At 33.0% G+C, this 18,521-nt stretch overlaps 1 protein-coding gene and 1 long non-coding RNA gene across 14 annotated transcripts in view; one reads left to right on the plus strand and one right to left on the minus strand.

Annotated features, from left to right (window-relative positions):
* Positions 1-18,521, minus strand: part of LOC127787095 (protein NRT1/ PTR FAMILY 2.6-like) — a 78,883-nt gene that overhangs the window by 8,012 nt on the left and 52,350 nt on the right. For 2 of the 13 annotated variants that reach the window (XM_052315006.1, XM_052314965.1), the window contains exon 1: positions 737-884. The exons of 7 other annotated variants lie outside the window; for them this stretch is intronic. Coding sequence is in view for 4 of the 6 variants with exons in the window: in XM_052314991.1 (XP_052170951.1) it covers positions 737-954; positions 1,054-1,132 (297 nt within the window). In the remaining 2 variants the exon portion in view is untranslated. Of the gene's footprint in view, positions 1-736; positions 989-1,053; positions 1,247-18,521 lie in introns of those variants that run through there. 4 more of the 13 variants (XM_052315041.1, XM_052314991.1, XM_052315023.1 and 1 more) reach the window with 4 other exon arrangements.
* LOC127787214 (uncharacterized) lies at positions 1,372-2,614 on the plus strand. Its single transcript, XR_008020122.1, has 2 exons — positions 1,372-2,097; positions 2,203-2,614. It is a non-coding gene; the product is annotated as an uncharacterized LOC127787214 (long non-coding RNA).

The raw sequence follows: 18,521 nt of genomic DNA on the forward strand, positions 1-18,521 counted from the left end.
TAATTATCTCTAAAATCTTACGATTTTACGATTCGATTTTACGATCCGATTTTATGGACCCTTTGTCGATCTCACTTAAAATCCCGATTTTAACAACCTTGCCATGGCTGTCGCCCATGTGTATATATATATATATATATACGTATGTATTTGTGTGTTTCTGTGTTTATATGGTGCGAGAGAGAGAAAGAAATGTGAGACGACGATCAGGGATGGTCGGAGAAAATAGTGAGTTATGGAGGTAAAATAAAAATTTTAAAATTAATAAAGAATTTGACAAGATGCAAATTATGAAGAGTAATTTTATGGGCAGCAAATAAAATTTTACTAATATAATTCGTACATAGCGATGAGACAATAATGAGCTTAGTCAACCAGATGTGGATAAGTTATTTATTTCACACATAAAATATAATAAAATACGTTCGATTGTGTGTTTATTTCACAAATATTAACAAATATCTTAATTTTCATTTTGATAAGTGGCAGAGCCACATGTGGCCAGCTGGGGCCTTGGCCCCAGCTGATTTTTTTATTTTTTTATATATATTAATATGAATAATTATAATTTTTATAATTTAATCAGGACTAAAATTAAAATTTTTGTAGGCTCCGTCACTTATTTTAATCCCAAAAATCCTAACAAGAAGAATCTATCAAAAAAGCAAACCGCATTCAAAGAAGGTAAGAGAGCAGATGGAGCTGTCCTCCTAATTAAGGATTCAAAATTGGTTACCAGCAACGAGACGATGGAGCAGATCAAAATGACAGAGAAACAGCTGAACAAGGAGTCGGCGAGGATTGCTCCGATCACAGGTGCTAGAAATGCCCAACTACTAATGATACTGGAAATCTGAGCCGCTCCTATGCTCTTAACATTGAATTCCTCGGTCAGATACACGATCAGGTTCGACATCCAGCCTCCGGCGGCGAGTTGGAAGCCTATCATACTCGCTGTTTAATTTATTTTACCGAGAAGAAAAGGTACCTTCAGTGATCCCGTATTAGTTTTGTAATATCATAATTGACACTATGTCTGGAAGAGTAAGTAACCTGCGATGAAGAGGCAGCTCATCCAGCCGCCGCGTTGTCCGCCGGAGACCTTGCTGCCGATCATCTCCGGTGGCTCCATTTCCGAAGTTCTGAACCTCGTCAGGTCCCAGATTTCCCAGTGGAAGTAGTGCAGAGAGCACGCTATATATATAATCGAAGTCAAAATTAAATGCCAATCAGGTGATCTCCTTTCGTTTTTTTTTTTTATTATTATTTTTTTCTTTACTGGCCATGCCCCCACACCCCTGCGGGGCCGCCTTTCAAAGTGTTCAAATTACCTCTCCATGCATCTTCTGCAACTCATTTCCATGATACTCTCGTTGCGCCCACCCTACTCTTATGGACCACCTCCTCACCTCGTCGTTGCAACCATATAATAATTAAAATGCTATGGATTCCATTCACACGCACGTTTGGACGTATAATGAAATCCCCACCTCACCGTGCATCACGTGGCCCAATTTTCTCTTTCTATTCTACTAAACGTCTACCCGCCAATGAAGTGCGAAAGTCTGAAACTTAAAAAAAAATTATATTTATAAATAAATAGTTCAAAATTAATAATTTATATTATCAAGAGTAATGATATGAACAACGGTCTATGTAAAATTGTTTGATTTGCATTATACATCTATTTAAAAAATAAAATTTATTAAACTTTCTTTCATTTTCTTTAAGTTAATACTTTTATATAGAATGTTAATTATTGTTAATTTTAATAAATTTATTTATGAATTAAAAAACTTAAATATACATCTGTTTGTGAAAAATATAATCTTACAATTGGGTTGAGAGTTATTTTCATTTATAATAATTTATTTGAGAAATAAATCGTCAACTCTCTTCATTTATGTACAACATGACAAACCTAGACAGCATTTTATCTCTATTTTCACCTTCCTTCTACTGCTTCCTGTTCCCAACCATCGAAGCTAACTCCAGCGCTTGGTCCGAGGATTGCGGGGATGGAGCCAAAGGACTTCACCGGTGGCAAGATTTCCAGCAGAAGAAGAGGCGGCTGGATCAGCTGCTTCTTCATTGCAGGTCTCTCTCTCTCTCTCTCTCTCTCTCTCTCTCTTAGCGCTATATTGCAGAGTTGAGAAATGTAATGAACTGAAAAGTGCTTTTTCTTTGGTGTACAATCAACAGGGGGCAATGATAGGGTTCCAACTCTCCAATGGAGGCTGGATGTCGAACTTGATTGTGTATCTGACGGAGGAATTCAATGTGAAGAGCATAGATGCAGCTCAGCTTTCAAGTATTATCAGTTCTTTGGCCTTTCTTACTCCGGTGATAGGGTTTTCATATAAAGTTAAGGAAAAAAATTAGGCTTTTAAAAATTAAAAATAAACTGCATTTATATTTAAGAATACCTTAATTTAGTCTTTTGGCACATCACTTTGGTCATCTTAGCCAAACATTCATGATGGCGTACGTGTTGAGAAAGACCTTTATTTTCATTTGAAGTAAGAATGAATAATGGTTGGGTGTCGTCAACCTAGCTTCTTGTGTCATATTCAACTGGGGGGCCATATATATATATACAGGACCTTTTATGATAGTGAATTCTTAGAGGTATATATATAAATTATTATTTGTATAATTAATGAAGTTGATGTGGATTGAATTCAATGATATGGAGCCAATGGAGGGAACGCGGGATTGATCAACTTTAATTGTGGTGGAGAGTGAAGAGAAGAGCAGGAGAGGGATGTTAAGGAATCCTGGGAGGAGGATATTGATTGATACATACATACTCCACCAGCCAGCGTTATACACAAATAATAATAAATGGGCGACATTGTCTTCTAAGTGGGCTACCCATACCCATCTTCATGTCGGATCTTCGCAATATGAAATTGGGAAATAATAATAATAATAATAATAATAATAATAATAATGTGTTATAAAAACATCATCAATCTAATATAATTATTATACAACTTCAATATAAAATAATAATATGATTTAAATCATTTGGAAGAAGATAACTATAATTGTGTATTTTTTTAGTAAAAAAGAAAGTGGGGCAAGCAAGAGAGGTATTTTTCCTTATAGAATTAATGTCTAAATTGACTTATAGTTACTGTTGACAAGTGAGCTTGTTACCTAACGGAAACCGAAATAATTGTACTGTTGGTTTGGTTAAATTTTTGTGAAAATTTGGTTTGGTTTAATTTTTTTTATTTTAGAAATTTTGATTTTTCAGTTTCGATTCAATTTTTGAGTTAGAAATAACCGAATCAATTAAAATTATAAATGATATCAGTTTTCATCCAATATAAAAGAAGAAGAACAAAGGAATGAAAAAATTGAAAACTGAACCAATGCTTCGGTCTTTCTACCTTTCCTTTTGCTCAGCCTTTTTCCTTTCCCTTCGTCTCTCTTCGTCGTCTCCAACTGATTCCATTGCTACATCTAACGCTGACACTGACACCAACCATTTTTCTCTACCTTTGACGCTAACGACGATCAACCCTACTCCCATCGACTATTGCCACTAGTATCTCTCTCTCTTTTCACGCTAAAAATCAATTTTTTTATAGTGATAAGCGACGACGTGACTTGGAGTTTGCCATCGAAGACCATGTATTAAAGGGGTGCGTAGATTTGGGATTTCCGGGAAGCTTAATCCATGGTATGTTGGACCATTTGAGATACTAGGGCGTAGGATCCATGGCCTACCATTTGGCTCTACCTCTGCAATTGGCAGGTGTTCATGGTGTGTTCCATGTTTTGATGCTAATTAAGGAAGTACGTACTTAATCTTCAACACATTGTTGATTATCAAACTATTGAGATTGGGGAGGATGCTTCTTATGAAGAGTTGCCTATTGGTATTATGGAACGAAAATAGAAGACATTGCGAAATAGAACGAACCCCTTTTTTTGAGTGGTCAGTGGCAATGGCATTCGTTGGGTACAGCTATATGGGAATGTGAGGATGAAATGAGACGCTTATATCCCCAGCTATTTGACTAACCAGGTATGAATTTGGGGACAAATTCTTTTAAAGGGGGGGAGAAATTGTAACGACCCGATAAGGGGGTCTGGAACATTTTGGCATTTTTGAATTATTTTTATATGTGACATATTTTGAACGTGGATAATATAAATGTTTAGAATGTTTAATATGTTGCAAAAGCCAAAAGGAATAAGTTGTGTGTGTGTGAAGGTTTAAGTAAAGCCAAGTGAGTAGAATTGAAAATTTAAAGTAAGAGATTTGTTGAAAAGTCAAAGGCCAAGTGGTTGAAAATCCAAATGTGGAAAAGTCCACAATTGTGGGCTTGAAATTGTAAGCAAATGGGGCTGCCCATTGGGAGCCTTGTATATGTATATTTATATGCATTTGTATTATGGTGGGAGGCCAAAATGGGAATGAAGGGATATTATAAAAGAGAGAGAGAGAGAGAGTAAGCCATTCACTCTTCTGTCCCTTTCGTTTCTTTCTTCTCCTTTCTCTCTTATCTCCCAATTGCTTTTTCTTCATTTTGGAGCTCCAAGAATGTGTTTGGTAGTCAAGATCAAGAGCTTTGGTGGAGTTTTTGAAGCTCAACATCTTCTTCTCCAAAGGATCTTCCATTTGAGCAAGGCAAGTTCCTCTATTTTCTTCCTCATCCTATTCATTGGGCTTGATGTGTGGAGGGTGTAGCCAAGCAAATCTCATGATTTTTCTTAAAGGAATGTTGTATAGCTTCCTATTTCAAAAGTTTTGTAAAACCTCTTTTTCTCAAATTAATTTCATTGGCTTCATGTGGGTCTTGAAATAGAGGTTGTAACACCCTTTGGGATGAGGGATAAGAGTTTGATGGAGTATTGGAAGGTTTGGGATGGTTTTGAAGAGATTTGGGGCAGCTGTGAGCGGTTTCTGGGTGTTCCCAGTTGCCAGGTTTCGAAACATGGCATGTAGGTTTCGAAATATAACTCTCTGGTTTCTATGTTTCGAAACATGTTTTGCAGGTTTCGAAACTTGGGGTTAGCCTGCGCACCCTGTACAGTTTTAACCATAACTTTTTGTATAAGAATCCGATTGACGAACCGTTTGAAGCGTTGTAAACTAGACTTGATAGGATTTGTTTTGGTATAATTTTAAGATCATTTGGGCAATATTTTAATGGTATAACATTGTTTTCAAATCAAGTCTAGTTAATTTCAACCAACATTTGGGAGTGGTTGAGGTGCTTGTATAAGGGAACCTTAGGGGTGCATGGAATGTATTAAAGCATGTTAGAGGGGGATTCTATCATGAAGATTTCCTTGGTTAAGATGGGAATTAATAGCATTTTGAAAATGCATTATTTCATGTGGTCGACGATAAGGAAACATAGTACATGGAGGCATACATGTGTTCACTTTAAACTAATTTGTATGGCATTAAACGTGCTTGTAAATAAAGGATCCACATTTAATGCCGGTAGGCTTGTGCCTGATTGTGGGAGCTACGGCTCATGATACCGCCCAGTACGGACTAGAGCGGGGGTTGGATGATGATCCACATTTAATGTCGGTAGGCTCGTGCCTGATCGTGGGAGCTACGGCTCATGATATCGCCTAGTACGGACTAGAGCAGGGGTTGGATGATGATCCACATTTAATGCCGATAGGCTTGTGCCTGATCGTGGGAGCTACGGCTCATGATACTGCCTAGTACGGACTAGAGCGGGGGTTGGATGATGATCCACATTTAATGCCGGTAGGCTCGTGCCTGATCGTGGGAGCTACGGCTCATGATACCGTCTAGTACAGATTAGAGTGGGGGTTGGATGATGATCCACATTTAATGTCGGTAGGCTTGTGCGACTATGGGAGCTACGGCTCATGATGCCGCCTAGTACGGACTAGGGCGGGGGTTGGATGATGATCCATATTTGATGTCAGTGACGTGTATCGATAGTGGGAGCTACGAATCATGATATCGCTGAGTACGGACTAGGGCAGAGGTGGATGATGATCCACATTTATTAATTACAACTCTAGGAAGGGATAAGATGAATTGTATGAATTCATGTGCTGGTGTTAACTATGGTGGTGGTAAAAATTAAATGATCGTAAGACTGATAAGAGGAGGTCCCTACAACGACACCTCCTAGAGATTCCACCATATCTAAAGTTATGCATAGTACCGATTGTGCTTGATACAAATATGTCATATCGGCGTGTGGTATCATGGGTATGGGCTAGCGCCGTAGAATTGAGAATGGATTGAGAGCACGGCTATAATGGGGCCACTGTATACTTAGTGTGTGGCATCATAAACAGGTGTTTGTGTCGCAGAGTGGATTGGATTCATAGGCCCAGAGTTAAGTGCCTTGTAACCTGAATCTATGATACCTCAAGATATTGGTGGTTGTGCTTAGAGCATTAGATGGGTTTCAAAGACTATATAATAACAAGGCTACTGGAGACTACTTTGTCTATGATATGGTAGGAGTTGTTATTTCGATAGAATGTACTAATCTCAGTTGTAATTCCGTCCGTGATATTTATGTTGCAATTCTACCTGTATTATTCTATGTCACGATCCTACCATATATATTACTTGTTATTGTTTCCTAAGTCTCTATTATGACATATCTCATGCTCCATTTCATTGTATTATACTTGTTGGGCCTTGCGGTTAATTCTTTCACTTCACAACATTCCAGGTGCAGGTAAAGCGAAGAATGGAAGAGGTCCTAGTAGAGCATGATGAGTTGGGTTAGATGTGTACAGAGCTCACCCGGATAAAAGGTTTTGGGAGCGTTTGCCGATTGGTTAATTTGTGCCATTCTAATGGTTGTACTTTATTCACTACAAGAATTCCGAGATTTAGTGATGGAATATTTCGGTCGCTAAATCCAAAATTCCGTCGCAAAATATCTTTAGCGATGGAAACTATTCGTCGCTAAATTTTCTTTGCGACGGATCCGTCGCTATTTTAGCGACGTCTTAGCGACGGAAATATTTCCGTCGCTAACTGTATTTTTTTTAAAAAATTGCGACGGAATATTTTCGTCGCAATATTTTAAAAAAAAAAATTTAAATTATTATTTTTTATTAGCGACTGAAAATTTCGTCGCTATTATTTTTAAAAAAATATTTAAAATATAGCGACGGAATATTCCGTTGCTAATTAAAAAAAAAAGAAATTTTTTAGTTTTTTTAAATTCTGCGATGGAAATATCCGTCGCAATTTTTTTTTAAAAAAAGAAATTCTTCTTTTTAGCAACGGACTATTCCGTCACTATATTTTAGAATTTTTTTATAAAATTTATAATTTTTTAAATTTTTTATTAAATTAACTATATCGACGAAAATTTTCCGTCGCTATTAGTTTAGAATTTTTTTATTCAATTAATATAGCGACGGAGATTTCCGTCGCTAATATTTTTTGAATTTTTTTTTAAATTAATTATAGCGACGGAAAATGCCGACGCTACGAATTTTTTTGAATTTTATTAAATTTATTATAGCGACAGAATTTTCCGTCGTTGAAGTAAATTAAAAAAATTAAAAAATATATTAAAAATTTATTGCGACGGAATTATTCCGTCGCAATATATTAATTTTTTTTAAAAATTTTAGTGACAATTTTTTTCCGTCGCTAAAAGTTATACATTTTTTAATTTTATTTTAATTTAATTATTTAATTTTAAAATTTATTTATAATTATTTATTAAACAAATTATATAAAAATTCCAAAATTTATATTTATAATATAAAAATTAATATTCAAACAAGATACTAATAATTGTCTATTACATGCTAATATAATTGTCTGTTACATACCAATCGTTACATAAAAATAACTGCAAAAACTAATCATCTAAATCATCATCAACATTAGGTGATCAGGTTGATGAGTCGATTGTGGCTGAGAAGAAGAAGAAGAACGAACAATACCACGAGTAGATGCAGTAAGTTGTTCAATCAAAAATCTCATCTCAAACATCTATCGTCGAACATCGCTCAACTCATGAGCTTGCGAATTAATCTGCTCCGCCTGCGAATTTATCCGCTCTGCTTGTGAATTTATCTGTTCCGCCTGCGAATTTATCTGCTTTGACTGCACTTTTAATTTCTCTGTCATTTCTTGTATAACTGGGTTTTCATTAAGACCAGATGAGACAGAGGATGAGCTGCCAACGTCAGAAAATTTTGATTGGGATAAAGATCCCGTGCCGTAAATCCTCTTCTTCTTATTTTCCCCCCAGCAGCCTGGATGAATATCTTATCGCAATCTGGCTGCTGAGGCTCCTCAGACCCTTCATTTGGTTGAGTTGCTTGCTCTAGCAACTGTCCATACATTTCCTACAACAGTTTAATGAAGAAAATAAAATAAATCAATTATGAATATTAAAACTTATGTTAATTATAAAAATGATATTACTTACAATTAAAAAATACTTACAGCGACACTCGAAGAACGTCTGTCGACATACACCATCTGTTATTCCTCAGATTTTTTAGAATGAGTTCATTCAAACAATTCAATCAGTGTAGGCTCTCTCCCAAACTCATGTGTCTAAAAAAAAATGATATAAAATTAACCATGTTAATAAAAAAAAATTAAATATTAACAAATTAAATAAATTAAATTTCTCACCATTCGTCTTTTATGCTCTGCTAAAGATATAGAACCTCCAGTATGACGGGAAGGACCAGCCCTAAGGCCACCTGTCTCACTCAAACGGTTCAACGATGCTTGTGCAGACCGTTTCTTGAAAGCTTCATCTTGTTCTCATTTCTGCATCCAGCTATCCCAAACATCATCTGGCACAAAGATCGATTTTCCATTGGCATGCCACTTACGAATGTTGTCGATATATCGTTTCGCTGCTTTTTGTGCCCACTCTCTTCTCACTAATGCATCAATTGCAGGATCCCACTGAAAAATTTTCTGTAAAACAAAAAAAAAAGATTACATAATTTAAATATTTCTAAATTAATAGTTGAAATATATATATATTATTAATTTGAATTTAATACCGCAAATTCATCCCAATACATGCCATTTATCTCCGAAGGCACTTCTTTCCAAACATGACCTTCCTTATGAAGACGTTTCTTGAAGATTGTCGATATAATATGGGAGATATTTATTGTACGACAAAAGATGCTCCTGTATACAAATAATAATAATTAGTATAAAAATTAATACATGTCATAATGTAAAAAAAAAATTAAAAAAAATTAAAGTTACCCATCGTCATCTTGCTCTATAACATGTAATGGGTCGGATGTAAAATGACTGGCAGTCGAGTGAGATGATGGATGTACTGGTGACTCTGCAGGAAGGGTCGGTGAAGAAGCAACTGCAGGAGTAGCAACAAGAGATGCTGATGGGAGGGAGGCTGGTGAAATATCTCCCGAAATATGTGGTGCCGCAGTAAATGAGGTGGAAGCAGCAGTAGATCCAGACGAGTTAGGTCTAGAACCACTGCGTCCTGCACGATATCGTCCTCTAACACCTATCATATATATATATATTATAACGAAAATGCCGTCAAAATTTTTTCCCGCCCATTTCCACTTTCTATTTCGATATTTTATTATATTTTATTTATTTCTTTCTTACCCAAAATAAAATTTTTATAAATCATTAATTAAATATAAGTTTGTGGAAAACGTGTAGTTCTTGAAACCTGTAGATGGTTTTTTCATAATTAAATAGTATTTGGAGAATGTATAAACATGTTAGTATATAAAGAAGTAAGATTTAATCAATATTATTAATTTTTAAATAATAACATAAAATTTTAATTAAAATAAATTACAAAAAAAATGAGATTTTTTTAAATCGACAAAAATCTTGAGATATCAGGTAATACCGTCAAATACCGACTACCAAGTAATTTTTTAAAAAAAATAAATTTAATTTTTTATTTTATTTCCTATAATTTACCTCTCATTCTCTCTCAATAAAGCCACTATTCAAAACTCTAAAACCCTTAATTAATTTCAGAACCATGCAAAAAAAATACAAATCTTATATATGTTTAAGTTATTACTTAATTTTGAAAAATAATTAGTTTGTAGGTTATGTTAAATTAGTTATTTAGGTAAAATTGAATTATTTTAAATAAATTATTTAAGTTATTTTGACAAAATTAATATTTGTATAGGCTATTTATATTTATCATATGTTGTCATGTTTTTTTTGAAAATTTTATTATATTTTATATTTTAATTATTTATGTTACTAATTTATTATATGTTGTCATATTATTTATTATTTTGTATAAACTATTTATATTTATCATATGTTAAATTAGTTATTAGTTTGTGAAAAATGTGTAGTTCTTGAAATTTGTAGACTGTAGATAGAATTTATGATTGTGAGGTTACTAATTTTAAACAAATTCAATATATATGAACTTTCGTGCATTCGCACGGGAGGTGAACTAGTACCTATAATGAAATAAATCAATTAACAAAATCAATATCATTAATAATTAAACATAAGTATTTAAATCATAAAATTCACCTCTAATCACTATCATATAAGTCTACATCTGTGTCATTAGATTCTAAGTCGTCATCAGAATCTAATTGAAGAACTTGTTCATCCTCTGATTCAGAGTCATATTCAGAGTCTGATCGCAAGACTTGCTCATCATACGATTCAGACTTATATTCAGAATCAGATCTTAAAATTTGCTCATCATTCAACTCTGGAGTTTCATCAAATTCTGATTCCATAACTGGCTCATCATTTAAATCAGCGTGGTCACCATCATTCACTGTCTCAAGGATTTGGGCATCATTAACTGCGATATCGTGTAGTTCCACGTCATCCTCTTGGTAAGGCAACGCTTCACGTGGAAGGGTCGCCTCTTGATTATTAAAAGATTGTGGAACCTCTACTATGAACCTTGGTTTGACTTTTGTTACAACCAACCAATCGCTTTTGTTACGCCTCAAGCTTGGATATTCGCAAAAATATACTTGAATCGCTTGAGAAGCTAATACAAATTGCTCGTTTGTATTCCATTTCTTCTTTTCATTGACCTCGACGATCTTATATGCATGATGAATCTTCGCCCCCTCGTTCAAAGTTGGAATAAACCAATCACCCTTGAACAATACAACTTTCTTGAATGACGATACTGAAGGATACTCAAGCTCGATAATCTCTGTTATCCGACCATAATAGTCTTTCTCGAGATCATCGTAGTTGGATCTTTTAACGCACATGCCACTATTCATAGTGCCTTTATTCGAACCATGGCTAATCGTGTGAAATTTAAATCCATTAACAAAGCAGCCAGGGTACGTTGTAACAGTGTTAAAAGGTCCTTTTGCGAGATCCCTTATGTATGAATTTGTCACATTGTTCGTAGGATCGCGAACCTATTAAATAAGACAGATATATAAGAAATAATTATATAAGAAATTGAGTGAAATTAATATTTTAATTAATCAACTCACATAATTATGGAACCAAGAAGGGAATTCCTTATTTGTTAATTGTTCAATGATGTGGTCGCCAATGCCGAGATTATGTTGCCTTAGCTCAGCATCATAAATTCTTGAAAAATTAAAAAGAAAAATGAAAATAACTACATTAGACTATTCAATTTAAATATAATTTAAAAATTAACAACAATTAATTAGCAAAATCTTACTGCAGATACGGTTCAACTTCTGGACAATTCATCAAAATATATCTGTGTGCAACATCATATTCTTCACCGAATAACATTCGTGACTTTTTACATCCAAATGGTCGACAAGAATGCTTGAAAATTGATAACTTCCCCTCCTGGTCATCCCCTTCATTTACAACACCAGCATCGTTGCGCGGCACTCGTATATGCCTTGTAACAACATGGTCCTCAAAGTAATGAGAACACAACAATGATGCTTCTTCCACAACGTATGAATTAGAAATAGAGCCTTCCACTCGAGCTTTATTTCTAACTGTTTTCTTCAACTTTCCAAGGTATCTATATAAAATGTATATAGTAATTAGATAAGTGAATTACAAAATAAATATGTTTCTTATAAAATAGGAAAAAAAAATTATCAATCTAATAAATAGTACCTTTCAAACGGATACATCCATCGATATTGAACTGGACCTGCTATCCTTGCTTCATAAGCCAAATGGACTGGAAGATGCTCCATAGAGTCAAAGAAACTTGGAGGGAATATGAGCTCCAACTTACACAAAGTGATGGGGATGTCGTTCTCTAATTTCATCATATGCTCACTTTTAATAGTGGTCGATGTCAAATCTTTGAAGAAAAGACTCAACTTAGTCAATGCCTCCCATACTTTTTGCGGTAGTAATTCTCGAAATGCAATGAGCACCAACCTTTGCATGAACACATGACAATCGTGACTTTTCATCCCAAACAACTTAAGCTTCTTTGTGTCAACACATCTAGCCATGTTCGACACATACCCATCAGGAAATTTTAAATTTTTTACCCACGCACACATGATAGCTTTTTCTTTCTTGTTCAGAGTAAAAGTTGATTGATTAATGCAGCGATAATATTGATTCAACTCTTCTCTCGACTTCACTGTGTCCTTAGTTTTGCCCGGTACATTCATCACTGTATTGAACACATTTTTGAACACGTTTTTCTCTATATGCATAACATCCAAATTGTGTCGAATAAGTTGAGTTTTCCAATAAGGCAAATCCCAAAAAATGCTCTTACTCTTCCAACCACTACCATGACTGTTATCCGCATTAGTATGTGCAGCATTGGGTTGTGTCGCCTTCACTAAACCCAACTCGTCCAAGGAAGCAAGTATCTCAGGTCCAGACAGTACAGGAGGTGGTGTTTTTTTTACCAAAGTATTTTTGCGAAATCCATACCTATTCCGTCGATACGGATGATCTCGGTGCAAGAATTTTCGATGGTTATCAAACCATGAAATCTTTCGACTCTTTGACAGGTAAAATGCGTTCGAGTGAATCGTGCAATAAGGACATGCCAGCTTTCCTGCCGTGCTATACCCCGAGAGCATTGAATATGCAGAAAAATCACTAATGGTCCACATCAAAGCCGCTCTCAGTTGGAAATTTTGTTTCAATGAGATATCATATGCATGCACACCAACATCCCACAAATGTTTCAATTCTGCAATAAGGGGTTGTAAGAAAACATCAAGTTTTGCCTTAGGATTCTCTGGTCCTGGCACTAGCACTGTTTAGAACATTGTTGTATCCTTCATACACATCCAGGGTGGTAAATTATACACCGTAACAATGACAGGCCAACAAGAATATTGTTTCCCAGATTGACCAAACAGCTGAAACCCATCAGTACAAAGACCAAGTCTGACATTCCTTTTCTCGGCAGCAAATTCCTTATGAGTCTGGTTAAAATAAATCCACGTAGGGGAATTCGACGGATGACGCATGACGCCATCTTCGACCACATGATCTGCGTGCCACCTCATTTCTGCTGCTGTTGAATTGGATGCATACAATCTCAAAAGCCGAGGAGTTAAAGGAAAATAATGCATCTTCTTATAAGGAACACAAGTTTTTTGTCGTTTGCTACTGTCAGCTTGATCAACTTGCTTGTACCGATTCTCATGACAAAACTTGCAGACTGTTAAATCACTGTCATCACCCCAAAAAATCATACAGTTATTTCTACAACAATCAATTTTCTCAACAGGAAGGCCCAACCCTCGAACCAGTTTTTTAGTACTGTAAAAATTATCAATCACCGTATTAGGTTCAGGAAGAACCTCCTTAAGTAATTCACAAAGTTGATTAAATCCCCTCTCAGATAGATGGTGTTCTGACTTAAAGCTAAGCAATCTAGAAACAAGCAACAACTGCGTATGCTTTTGACAACCAGGATATAACTCTTTTTTTGCAGCACTAAGCATGTCATAGAATGCTTGAGCTTCCGGATTTGGAGGTTCCTTCTCCATATTCGGATTGAAATCAGGCCCGGCAGCATCCATTACCATAGTCTCAAATAAGTTGCTTGACTCTACTTCAAGTGTTGATGCTGAGTAAGACATATCGACCGAATCTACTGTAGCAATAACTTCCCCATGAAGTGTCCACTCATAATATCCCGGTACGAAACCTTTGGTGAGCAAGTGACTTGTCACGGTATCCTGGTCACGAAAAGTCGTGTTCCTACACTTTGGTTGATTACAAGGACATTTAATCTTATTCCCATCCATCCACTCTGGTTGACTCTTAGTAAAATTAACAAACTTCTCAACACCCTTGATAAATTCCGTAGAAACATAACCATCCTCTTTACGCCTGATATACATCCACTGATGATCTGATCTCATTTTTTTCCTGTACCATTAAATAATAAAAAATTACTAAATTATAATTATAATATTTTTTTATTTGAGTTGTTTTAATATTATTCCACTGAACTACTCCTTATAACTTCTCCTTAAAATTTGAAGGTTAGGACCTATCCCATCTAGAAATGAATCGTGATATGACCACTAGCGGACGCATTTACTCACGATACGAAATTTCGGCAGCACCTCAGCACAGTTCTCCAGATGCACGATAAAGATTATGTGTTGATTCATACAAGTTAAACTCAATTTGAGTCAATTGCATGAATCAAAACATATTCTTATATGCAACCGGAGAACAACAAGAAATGCTACTGAATTTTCGTACCATGCATGAGTAAATTAATGCGTATTCGCTGGGCACACAACACGACACCAAATTTCCAGACTGTCCAACTGGACAATTCAGTGATCTCCTCGCTCCATCGAGGAAGTCACCGAACGGGAATCTAAGGTTAAGTTCCAACAAATTTAATTAAATACCTAAAAAATATTTAATTAATTTTTTTTATTTAATATAATTTTTAGAGAAAATTCGACAAAATCTCTCCTATAAATGAACTACACCCTATAGGATACACAAAATCAAATTTACACATAATCAAATACACAATTAGATACAGACGTACACATAATCAAATACACTAAATTAACACACATATCTGTACACATAAATTAAACTAAATTAAATTAACACTAAATTAAATTTACACTAAACTAAATTAAATTAACACTAAATGAATTTACACTAAACTAAATTAACACACATATCTATATACATAATCAAATAAACATTTAACACACACGCAACTTTATACACACATAATAAAATAATAAAAATACCTCCCATCAAATCACTTACATTGCAAACATAAATATGTATGCGTATGCTATGGTACACGGAAACTTCTAATTTCCATGTTTGTAAAATATTTTTGTTTTTTAAACGTTAAGACTATTTTTATAATTTAAAAAAAAATTATGATCATTTTGTAATTTAAAAATATATTTTTATCTACGAATAGATAAAATATTTTTTTGTCTATCACTCAAAATTTTTATTTTTTTAAAAATGTATTTAAATATATTATAAATTTTATGTTTATTTTTAAATTAAATAATTATTTTTTATTATTTTTATATTAAAAATTATATTTACAAAAAAAAATTCTTATTTTTTTTATTCATGAATTTTATTCACATATTTATTTTTTAAATAATAATTTTTTATTTTCATTTTATATCATACTCATTTTTTATTTTATTTTCATTTTCATACAACATATTATATATATACACTTGACTGAAAATTCGAGAAAAATAAGTGTTAATTATTAAAAATATATATATCAAACTTTTTTAATAATTTTATAATATATTTTAAAATTTATTAATTAATTTTACATTTAATTTTTAATTATGTATTAATTCTATAATACTATTAAAATTTACATAGTTAATGCTTTTTTGATGTATTAATTATTCTTTTTTTCCCAAGTTTTTATGCTTGCATAATGAATACTCTTTCGAGAACTTCTAGGATGGGTTTGATAAGGATGTAATCTTGCAGTGATATTATAAAAAAAAAGTTGACAAATTTTTAAATCTTCCAAGTAAATAAGACACAAAAGTTGACAAATGTACACAAAACATAAAACACTATAAAAAAGACACAAAATAATAGGATACACATAATCAAATGTACATAATGAATAATCAAATACAAAATTAGATACACACATAAACATAATCAAATACACTAAATTAACACACATATCTATATACATAAACTAAATTAAATTAAACTAACACTAAATTAAATTAACACCAAATACAGAAATGAAGCAAATAAATCTATATATATATATATAGACAGAGAGAGAGAGAGAGAGGACCTTCTAGAGGTGGCGGCGGCGACGACGTGGCGGGGGGCGACAGCGGTGCGCAGCAGGGGTGGCTATGCAGGGACGGCGACGATGGTGTGGGTGGGTTACGCGGCGGCAAGAGAGGGAGAGAGACAGAGAGAAGGGGGCGGGCGAGGGGCGGCGACGATGGGGTGGGTAGTTTGACCGCGGGTGAGATAGAGAAAGAGAGGGAGAGAGAGATGCACCGTGGGCGACGATGGTGGGTCAACCGTGGGTGAGAGAGAGAAAGAGAGAGCGAGAGGCAGTGTGGGAAAGAGGGGGAGACAGTGAGCTAGGGCGAGGGCGAGTGCCAGCCGCGAGAGGTGAGAGCGAGTGCGAGATCGAACGAGAGAGAGGAGAAGGGGCACGCAGGCGATGTAGAGGAGGGAGAAGAGGGAAAGAGGGAGACGGGGGGGGCGTCGCAGGGGGTTTACGGGGGGAAGGGATGGGGGGGTGAGGGGGGGTTTTACGAGGATCGGTGAAAGAGGCGGGGAAATTATTAAAATAATTCCCTGCCTCTTTCATTAATAAATTATTAAAATAATTAAAAAAAATAATTATTATTATATAATTAATAAAATTTATAATAATGAATAAAATTATTAAAATTATGATAATTATTAAATCATTTTATTAATAATTTTTTATAATCATTTAAAATATCATAATAAATTAATTTAAATCATTGCATTTTAAATTAATATTAATTTAAAAAATACTTATATTATAAATATAATAATTATAATAAATTAATTTGATATGTTATAAATACTATTTTAATAAAAAATTTATTAAAGATAAAAAAAATTTAAAAATATTGTAACAATATTCTTAATATATTTTGAATGTTGAGTAGTCTTTAATTTTTTAAAAAAGAAAATTTTGATTATTTTCTCTTTCATATTCCTTCATTATTAGGGGAACGTGATCGGTTTAATTATCAAATTAATCAAAAAATCAATAAATTGAATTGAGAAATTAAACTAAATTGACTTGACAGATTAAACCCAATAAACTAAATTAGATAAAAAAACTAAATATAAATTACATAAACTAAACAGATTCAATAAACCGAACAAACACATAAAAAAATTAATTAAAATTTAATTAACCGATAAACCAAATAAGCTAAAAAATCAAACAAGCTGAAAAATTGTATGATAGGCCAAAAACGACGTCATTTTATTATCATAAAAACATCATTGTCTTAAAATCCAATCGATTCGATTTTTTTTAATTAAAAAATATAATTGAAAACAAAAACTAATTTTTTTTAAAAACATTAATTGAATAGAAGCAAATTTTTTAAAAAATTGATAATTTTTATTAATTTGATTCAATGAATTTGATTATACCGAATTTTAATTAATTTGATTCAATAAAATAGTAAAAACCAAAATAAAATTAGAAATAAAAAATAATACATTTTAAAAACTAACGATATATTGTCATACAAACAAAGAGTTTATATCGAATTTTAATTAATTTGATTTGATTCAATAAAGTAGTAAACAACAAAAATAAAATTAAAAATTTTAAAAATCATAAATATTTAAAACTAACGATATACTATCATACAAACAAAGAGGTCAAACGATGCATAACAAAACAACGAAGATATAATATTTAATAACATGAGATAATTAAAAAGAAAAATTTATAAAAGTTTTTAATTAAATATACATTAATATATTAAATTTCTTATAGAATTTAATATTTATATATTTAAATATTTATAAATTAATTAAATAAATAAATAAAAATTAAGGTTAGCGACAGATTGAAAGTTCCGTCTCTATATCAGCGATGAACTCAGACAATTCATCACTAAATTTTTTTATTTATTTTTTATTCTCAATATTAAATTTTAATTTTTTATTTTTAAAATTGGTGACGGAAAAAACTTTCCGGCTCTATATTTGAAAAGCAAAAAAATTACAATTAAAATTTAATTTTTTAGAGACGAAAATAGTTTTGTGTCGCTAAAAGTAGTGACAGAATATTAAATCTGTTGCAAAATTTAATTTATTATTATTTTTAATTTAAACTGATATATTTTTCTTATTTTAAACTTTAGGGACATAATTTATTTTCATCTCTAATTAACGAAAGAAAATAAATTCCGTCTCTATCTAAAAATGTATTTTTTATTTTTTTATTATTAAAATAAATTCTCGCCTATTGAATTTATTTATTTTTAATATTTTAATTATATAAAAAATAATATAACTTATAAAAATAATAATAATTATTATTTAATTGATAAAAATAATGTATTTT

This window comes from Diospyros lotus, chromosome 1, assembly GCF_014633365.1.
Source record: "Diospyros lotus cultivar Yz01 chromosome 1, ASM1463336v1, whole genome shotgun sequence".
Classification (NCBI taxonomy): Eukaryota; Viridiplantae; Streptophyta; class Magnoliopsida; order Ericales; family Ebenaceae; genus Diospyros; species Diospyros lotus.